Here is an 8835-nt window from a genome sequence, read left to right on the forward strand (position 1 = left end):
CGCACACACACACACACACACACACTCACACACACACACACACACACACACACACACACACACACACACACACACTCACACACACACACACACACACACACACACACACACACACACACACACACACACACACACGCACACACACACACACACACACACACACACACACACACACACACACACACACACACACACACCACGGCTGTCAGCAGAGCAGAGCCACTGAGCGTGCATTTACTGTAGCCTCAACCTGCACTTTAGGCTCCAACACACACACAGTGTATAAACCCGCGGCGAAGTGATGAGTTGAGTGTGTTGACTCTGTGTGAGGGCGTCTTAAAGTATGGTTTCTTTTTATTTTTTCTCCCTTCGACCCCCCCCACCCCCTGTCTCGGCAGCCCGACAGGAAACAGCACCGCACATACATCCTGTCGCCCTCCATGCAGGCCTCAACATCCACACACACCCCCTCCTACTGTCATCACAAGCTGTGTTACGTATGCGAGGCTCACATCCCAAACTGACTCCCCCCTGCCCTGAAATACCTGAGCAATGATTGATGATTTCAGAGGCGACTGAGTGACTTAATTCCTGGACACGATGACTCATGCGTAAATCAATCACTCGCTTTCGTTTTTATTTGGAGCCGATGTTACCTAATCTTTCCTACGCTGCGCATCAGAGCATTTTGGTTGGCAAAGAATCAGCCGATGATTACACCTGGTCTGACACAATGCTGACAGATAGGTGTGAATTTCTTGTTATTGATGATGATGACGACGACGACGACGACGACGACTTGTTACTATCACGGAAGGTGATGAAGGTGACGAGGAAGGTGGTGGAGATCATGACAGAAGTTGTGTGAATGGAGGCGACTATTTTCCTGAATCAGCTGCGTGTCATCAACGTGTACATAGAGCGTACTGTAGGCGGATGGAAGCAGAGATTTAAGAAGTCTGATTTCAGAATGAGGAGATCGTTATCGGTAATGTAAGAAAAATAGCTCTCCCTCTTTCCGAATGAACACATAGGTAAATAAACATGACAAGAAACCCTGATGAAAACATCTGCTGCTAGCTTTTTACCCCCCCCTCCTCCCACAGGGAGATTATCCAGGATTAATTGGATGGCTGAAATCTAATCTCTGAAAACCCCCCACTGTAATCCAGCAGATTTACCTCATCCCTGATTCCTCTCATAAACACCCACGTGACAACGTCATCACTCGGAACATGACCCACGCCGGGGCCACATGATTGAAGTGTTCTGGCACTGGTGCTTAACGTTACAGAAAATTGAGCGCTTTCTGGGGGATTTTCTGTGTGTGTGTGTGTGTGTGTTGTACGCTCTGGTTTCATTACATCACAAACTTTCGGTTTGTATTAGTGAGTTCTCGGTGTCTCATTCACATCGGCGATCCCGGTTCGTCGTTGAGGACAAACAACATGTATTGATCAGAAATTTTTTCTCACTTCTGTGTAATTTCCAGGCATGACCTGCGTGTGTATTTACTGTACATGGTGTCTTCGTCACACCGTGCTGTGTGTGTTTCTTCCCTCCGTCCTTCTCCTCGGCTGCTCCGCGGCTCTCCTCTGACTCATCATCATTCTATGAAGGAAAAAACAAACAAACACAGTGATGCTAATTATAAGTCGTAACCCGTCCATCACCTGTCGATTTTTGTGCTGAAGTCAGTGACATCACTTCCTGGAAGCTCAGTGACGTAATCAGTTCAATTGTAAACATTACATTTATTTATATATCTATTGTAGCTTCATATGGCAAATACCGAAGCCTCATAAATCACGATTCACTCCTCAGAGTATATGACAACTCAACCACTTCCTTCATTTTGCATCGTTTACTCCAACTGTTCCGTGTCACCTCTTTACCGTCCACCCTTTCCTGCTAACCTTCCGGACCTGCTTACTGTCTCTCACCCCAGGACAACTGCAAGGCCTACACTGGCTGCCAGACTCAAAGCCGTAACCATGGCGACGACAGGCACCAGCAGGTCGGCAGTAAGTCGAGAAGGCGAGTAGTCGTCTCCTCGAGGCAGCGAGGGCGGAGGGACGACGGGTCGGTGAGTCTGGTCAGGCAAAGGGGCGACTGTGAAGGAAACAACAGAGAGATGAGCTAAACCCAGGGTGAGGTAAACCCAGTGGTCTTTGTATCAAAATACATACAGCAATAAGGAACATGTGTGGAAGAATACGCTTCATAAAATAAAATAAAGCCCACACAGCGACATCAAAGAGACAATAACAGCAACCCACTCAAAGAAATTGACACACCCTACATCCGCCCCACAGACGCAAACCACAAACACAGACACACACACAAACGCAGGAACTAATTATAAGCCTTTAGTTTACCATTTGAACAATTTCTTTTAAATTAACAGTGTTTCTAATTTTACTAGGGACCTCTGGGATATCCTTTAACGTCCACATGGCCCTGAGGACCACAAAAATTAACTTGGATGCGATGTCGCCTTTTGCCCCGTCAGAGTTAAATGATCTGACAGTTTTTATTCCTGCGATGTCACGTCTAAGAGCTGTACTCTACCAGCGAGTGGGAAAGTGACCCGGTAGAAGACGGTTCCATCTTGGCCCTGCAGAGAGCAGCGATATGTTCCTTGTTCATCCACGAGCAGCTGATTTAAGACCACGGATGAGTCGTCTGTCACCACCAAGGCTTTGAAGTCACTCTCGTTCAGCTGCACACACACACACACACACACACACACACACACACACACACACACAAGGAAGTGATGGTCGTGAGGCAGTCAGTTTTAAGATTCAGAATGCAGCTAAATAAGGGACAGAATCTGACACATGGGAATCGGAAAGAATGCAAAGTGGTTTTAAAAGTGCTGAGCTATAACTTAAGCTTCCGTTTGTGCACATGTTTGAGGTAGAGACCTTTTCAGTTCCCGGCACGCCATGGGCCCAGGAATAGTGGTACTCTGGCGCTCCCAACAGAAGAAGATGCCATGGAAGGAAACAGTTCAACACGGCCTGGCCTCCCTCCTCAGCCTGCACTGGGAGCTCTGGAGAAAAGGGGTGCGAGGAGAGAAAACAGAAGGCGAGATGCTTCATTCATTTGCATCAGGATTACTTGAATAATCTTTTTCATTAGCCGCGCACATGAACGTGCGGCAGTGCCTAGCTTAGGGGACACATTTACACACTCGTGACTGCACGCGATCCATGTAATCTGAAGATTGGTGCGCTCCCAGTTCATAGGTACGACCAGCCCCCACCCACTCACCAATAACATGCACGCAAACAAGTAAATAAAAATATACCACCGCAGTCCTGCTGGCCAGAGGGAGAGGGACATATGTATATCTTGTAGCGGCAAGAGGAGCAATCCATTACTCTTCGTTTCAAAAGCCCTGGAAACCATACACAAACACACGCACACGCGCACACACACGCGCGCGCGCACACACACACACACACACACACACACACACACACACACACACACACACACACCCACACACACACACACACACACACACACACACACACACACACACACACACACACACACACACACACACACACACACACACACACACACACACACACACACACACACACACACGTGTCCTGTAAACATGCAATGAATATACAGTAAGTACACATTGTACACAGCTACAGAGGGAAGGATCAGACAGAACAAACTTACCACACTTGTTGGGGCACAATCCTGAGGGAGAGACAAACCATTTATCTGTAACTAATGCATCTTGTACAGCGAGAGTGACTTCCACTAAGTGCCCCGCCTCATACTGTGCACACCACTCACTGTTATTCATGCCAATTACCGTCACGGATGAATATGTCCAAGTGTTTTTCTAAGATCTTCCTGCCCATCGCCAGCATCTGAATGGCCTCAAATGTTACATATCCTGAACGAAAAAAAGAAATAAAGAGCAGGCTTTGCCTCAGAATCTGGCAGACGTTGAGTTTGTTCTGATGACAGTGTCATATTTAAAGGGAACACATTTTGTTTCTCACCAGTGTGCTCTGTGTTCAAGAAGCGGTTCATCTCACTCTGGTACTCAGTTCTGGCTCTGTACAGAGTGGTGGTATCTGAGCAGTGGGAAACACACAGTAATATTTCACTGATTTTACAGTTTAGACATCTCCCGTCTTAAGACCAAGTTAGGGCCATAGCAGTAGAAGCCCCAAATGGCAGACCATAAAAAAACCCTAGTGGCCTGACAATATTTGGGAAAAATGCAATGAAAATAAGAGACAAGATGAGGGATATAAGTTGCGTAACGCGAACTATCAACTCATGGCGCGTTGTTTCATGCTAAACCGGGTCTCGATCTCACCAATGACTCCCTTCCGCTGCCGGCTGGTCTCTCTGTAGGTCACATAGGCATGGTCGCGAATCTTTTTTATCTCAATCTGGTCGTTTATGGTTGGAGCTGACAGGGTAAAGTCCTCGATCAGGAGCTTGATCTTGCGGTCACACTGCAGACAGGCCGTGGCTGCAGGGACACAGCAGAGCAGGGACACCAGCATCAGCAGCATCTGCTCATCAGGATGAGTCACTCTGGCTCCTGGGAATTTTCACTCTAAACAGGTTCTGAAAGAGAGTTACCAAACATTGTTGCTGCTACAAACATTACTTTCACTGCTACTGCCAAACCTTATCATCACTCAATCAGCTGCTCTTCAGGGAACTGGTACTTTTATTGTTACTACTGCTACTTCTTTTTTGCTTTTATTTTCATTTTCTCTCAAAATGTGCATCGTAAATGCACCAAAACACTGAGGCAAATTGCTTGTAGGTGAAAACCTGCTTGTCAATAAACCGGTTTCGGATTTCTGAAAATAGAATTCCCCAAAGCCCAAGGTGACATCATCCAAATACCGGTTCTGTCTGATTGACAGAGGAAAACCCAAAGACATTCAGTTTGTTCACATAAGACAAGTAAGACACTAAAAGTAGTAAATCATTGTCATTTTGTGATAAAACAACAACAAACAATTATTTGATTGTTTACCAAAATAGTTAATAGTTTGATTATATACTGTGTCTATCATCTACTCGATTAACAGGCTTATTGATTTAGCTCTAACATGTAACTTAAGCCTAATACAAACAAGAACAATTAAGCTAACTAGATTTTGATACATGCCCCCTCTACAAGGTCAGACGTTTAATGTTAGGGGAAGATGTCTTACTGTAGAGTTGCAAAATCCCCAACAATATTTAGTCATTAAATTACCAAAACCAACTGACACAGACCTGACTTTGCTCAGTTGTAAATCCAGCTGTGGTTGCCTCTTCTACTTCTCTTACTTACTGCAACTGATACACAACTACTTTTGTTTACAGTAATTAGGGTAACTGCTTTAAAACAATGTTGCTGCTTCTGCTAATGCTATACTACGAGTGCTACTAGCATACTGTCACTGCTAATTATCGTAGCTGTTAGCTAAAAACTACAACTGTTGCTACTTTATCGTTAGCTTAACTCAGCCGTTGGTGCCACCACCACGAATGTTGCCAGTTTAAAAAAAACAAGCTAAATATGTCTACTCGCTAAAGTACTTTACCTTTTTCTGCCGTTGCCACTAAGTTACTACCCAACATATTTCAAATGGAACAACAATTACGAGAATATCTGCAGGCCAAAGAAACTAACCATGGACACAACAGAGTTTAGTTGACAATGCTCTGTGTCATTCAGCTCCCCTGTTTGTAGCTTGTTGCTGTCACCCAGTGGTAACTTAGAAAACATGTCACAGCCGCATTAACTATTCTGTGCTCTGGATGATCTCACCTCTGTAGTTTGTTCAGAACAGTTGTTCAACCTTGTGCCAGCTGATATGGCCGGTCAGTCTTATCAGTAAATAACGTAGCGTTAGCTAATTATGCTAACGTTACATACAAACTACTGGTCTGTTCACCCTTTACAAATAGTAAATAACAAAAAAAATGCAGCTAGGTTAAATTACATAGCTATACTCACTGTACTTTTTAGGCTAATACAAGCCAATGAAAGATAAAATGCCACAAAGTCTATTTTGTATTTTAATTGTTTCCATGGAAAACAGTAGCACATGAAAACAGACAATAATTTTAAAATACTGCTAAATGTGATTAATAGTTACCTAACGCTCTGCCCTGTGTGTTTGCCAATGTCAATTGCTGACGTTGGTCTCTTTTTGGAAATAATTCTGAAGCCTTATTCTCACACTACATTTCCCAGAAGCGCACGGGAGGATGAGTGACAGATAAACGGACGAATCGTTCGTTGTTGGGCGGTCTCATGGGAGTTCAAACCGCTCTGCAGGCTGCGCAGTGGGCTACTGCGCTCACAGCTATACACATTGACCCGAGAGAGTCAGACGCGAAGGTAAGATAACTTTGTTTTTACGAGCACAGCGCTATCAATGACAGTTTTAATGTATTCTCTAACTCAAGTATGTGTTATTGACATGGCCGACATAGCTTTTCACTTCGACCAGGACCGTTCCCGAGCCCAATTCGTGGCAACCGGTATAACCGGTGACTGTATGTCCCGTTCGGTCCCAATGCAGCGTCAATAGTTGGTGTCGATGCGTGCGTGCGTGTGTGTGGGTTATCGATCGGGCACTGGCACATAGGAAACGCTCGATTGGTTAGCTTAATGTCACCTCGGCTCACTTGTACTCTTGGGGGCTCTGTGCATCACCATCATTTCAGCAAAGTCAGATGACAGTGTCTATTTTGGTATAATAGTTTAGGTATATAGCTTCAACTAATGTAAACACTGTGCAGTGGAGGACACGCGTGCCTGTTTGTCAGCTCGCCGTCCAGTAAGAAAACACGTATAACCACCAGAGTACAGTTTATTGTACTCCAGAATAGATAGTTTCTGCTGTAAATGAAAACAGTAAGCACTTTGCATTGTGTCTATTTGGTCCCCATAAGCAGCAAAATTATGAGGATATTGTCCTAAACTACCCCTCACAGAATGGCTTTTTGTTCATGCATAATAAGACATTGTGTGAGCAGTGATGCTTGTACAACTACTTAATTCATGACAGTTTCCCTACAAAGCAGTTAGTGCTATTATTCGGGACTTGAAAAGGAGGAGGTAAAGAATTGTGTAAGCTGTCTGAAAGAGGAAGACAAGTCACGCAGCAGTGAAGGTGACCCAGTTTTTGCAAGGAGTGCATTTTGTAAGCTTTCCTTCCTCTCATTGCTGCATTGCCACAGATGCTTCATCAGAATAAAATGAGAACGTTGAGCTGCAGCGTAATGATACCTGTTGGGGGAGGGGGGGGTTAAATATAGTTCTGGTGTGGATGATTGGCCTGAGCTCCATCTGAAAACTGTAGGCTTGCTGCAGTGCTGTTATTTGAGGGCTTCTGGTCTTAAATGTTATTTACTCATGTCCAAGGTGCTCCTATACCTGGTGAGATGAATGTAATGGAACCACGCTGACATGGTGTCTGTGCGCTCTCTGATCATAGCCTGTGTTTCATGGTGTCACTGGTTCTGTTCCCATCGGTGCCTGTGTGTGGCGACGGAGCACCTCTACCTACCATTTACCAAATTAAAGCTTCTGTGCTCTCGCTGCTGGACACTATGCTGCTGGATGCCAAACAGCGAGTGCACACAGGCACAGTACAGAAACGTGTAGCTTTGTGGGAGAGACTAACGCTCAGGATCATTGTGCGATACGTTGTTTTTGTAGACTGTCATGAAATGGAGAGCCCCAAAGGTATTTAGAACTATAGTTCCTGGAGACAGTCAGAGGTAATAACTAGAACTGGATTGTCAAACAAACCCACTCTGTGATGATGGTCGTCATAAGAGACATTACTGGATTTGTATGTCCCACACTGAATATTTGGAATTTTACTAGTCTGTCTGGACGATTTTCTACCTACAATGTATTCTTGTATTCTCCCATCCTACCTGATATTAGGGTTGATTAGTGTATGACATGATGATATCTAATGGTGGCTTATTTCTTCTTTTTGACATGTTTTACACCACGGGGCATACATACTTCATCTGAATGTTGATCCCTGTCTGCCTCTGTCTATCTCGCAGGTTTGGACAAATCAGCCCTCATTCAGATATGGAGACTCTGTTGAAGATCGGCAGGTAGACATCGGGCTTTCCTTCGTCTCCACTACTGCCAGTGTGAAGAAGTTATCTTCCGTTTTCAATGACACTGACAGCAAGTGAAAGTTAAAGCCGTCCACTCCTCCCACGAAATCTACGCATCCCTACACGCCTCGCTCCCTGAAGTCTTCAGGATGTATCAGATCGTCCCCGTGGCTCCCGGGGAGCAGCAGCATACGGCCGGGGGAGCTGGAGGCTCTCCTCTGAAGAAGAAACTGTCTCATGAAGGCCGTCCCCTGGTGCTGGCAGGCTTGTTGGGCTGTGTGTTGGTGCTGGCTGCTGTGGTTGCCTGGTGCTACTACTCGGCGTCCCTCCGTAAAGCCCAGCTGCTGAAGGCTGAGCTGCTGGATCTCAACAAAGATGGCTTTATTATTCATAACCAGGCGGGGGCTCTCATCTTCAGAATGACCTTCAGGTGGGTTCATGGTCGGGATTTTTCTCCTCCATAGATCAATCGGTTTGTTATTGTTCTGATTCATCTTTTTGTCTGTGTCAAAAATAAATGATGGCAAATAGCCATCACAATTTTCTAGTCATAAAGGTGACATATATTCAAATTGCTCAGTCCAAGACCCAAAGATATTCAATTCAGAATAAAAAAAAAATTGATTAAAGCAGAAAATATTTTTTTACATTATATATATATATATATATATATACATATATAATATGTAT

The 8835-nt window shown here is 44.7% G+C and overlaps 2 protein-coding genes across 4 annotated transcripts in view; one reads left to right on the forward strand and one right to left on the reverse strand.

Moving 5' to 3' along the window:
* Nucleotides 1-184: 184 nt before the first annotated feature.
* On the reverse strand, nt 185-5682 carry izumo1 (izumo sperm-oocyte fusion 1). 3 transcript variants are annotated; one of them, XM_031856658.1, is made up of 10 exons: nt 5595-5682; nt 4361-4617; nt 4038-4112; nt 3845-3928; nt 3706-3726; nt 3317-3406; nt 2931-3058; nt 2572-2722; nt 1944-2112; nt 185-1611 (listed from the first exon to the last, which is right to left on the reverse strand). In XM_031856658.1, the coding sequence occupies exons 2-10, from the start codon at nt 4560-4562 to the stop codon at nt 1533-1535; spliced, it is 999 nt and encodes a 332-aa protein (XP_031712518.1). In that variant the 5' UTR covers nt 4563-4617; nt 5595-5682; the 3' UTR covers nt 185-1532. The 3 variants fall into 3 exon arrangements, with proteins under 3 accessions (XP_031712518.1, XP_031712519.1, XP_031712520.1); XM_031856660.1 differs by having other exon boundaries at nt 1561-1611; nt 1934-2112; XM_031856659.1 differs by lacking the exon at nt 5595-5682 and having other exon boundaries at nt 4361-4664.
* Nucleotides 5683-6318: 636 nt separating this feature from the next.
* LOC116388617 (myogenesis-regulating glycosidase-like) overlaps nt 6319-8835 on the forward strand; it is an 18370-nt gene continuing 15853 nt past the window's right edge. Inside the window, exons 1-2 of the mRNA XM_031856652.1 lie at nt 6319-6397; nt 8086-8575. Of these exons, the coding sequence (XP_031712512.1) occupies nt 8295-8575 (281 nt within the window). The 5' untranslated portion in view covers nt 6319-6397; nt 8086-8294. The remainder of the gene's footprint in view (nt 6398-8085; nt 8576-8835) is intronic.

The sequence above is a fragment of the Anarrhichthys ocellatus genome, unplaced genomic scaffold (assembly GCF_004355925.1).
Source record: "Anarrhichthys ocellatus isolate YVR2014 unplaced genomic scaffold, GSC_Weel_1.0 scaffold17, whole genome shotgun sequence".
NCBI classification, from domain to species: domain Eukaryota; kingdom Metazoa; phylum Chordata; class Actinopteri; order Perciformes; family Anarhichadidae; genus Anarrhichthys; species Anarrhichthys ocellatus.

Coding starts and splice junctions, on each gene's coding strand:
- izumo1 (XM_031856658.1), bottom strand. CDS start 4,562: ATGCTGCTGATGCTGGTGTCCCTGCTCTGCTGTGTCCCTGCAGCCACG. Junction 2,723..2,930: donor GCGTGCCGGGAACTGAAAAG/GTCTCTACCTCA, acceptor GTGTGTGTGCAG/CTGAACGAGAGTGACTTCAA. Junction 2,113..2,571: donor GGTCACTTTCCCACTCGCTG/GTAGAGTACAGC, acceptor TTTCCTTCACAG/TCGCCCCTTTGCCTGACCAG.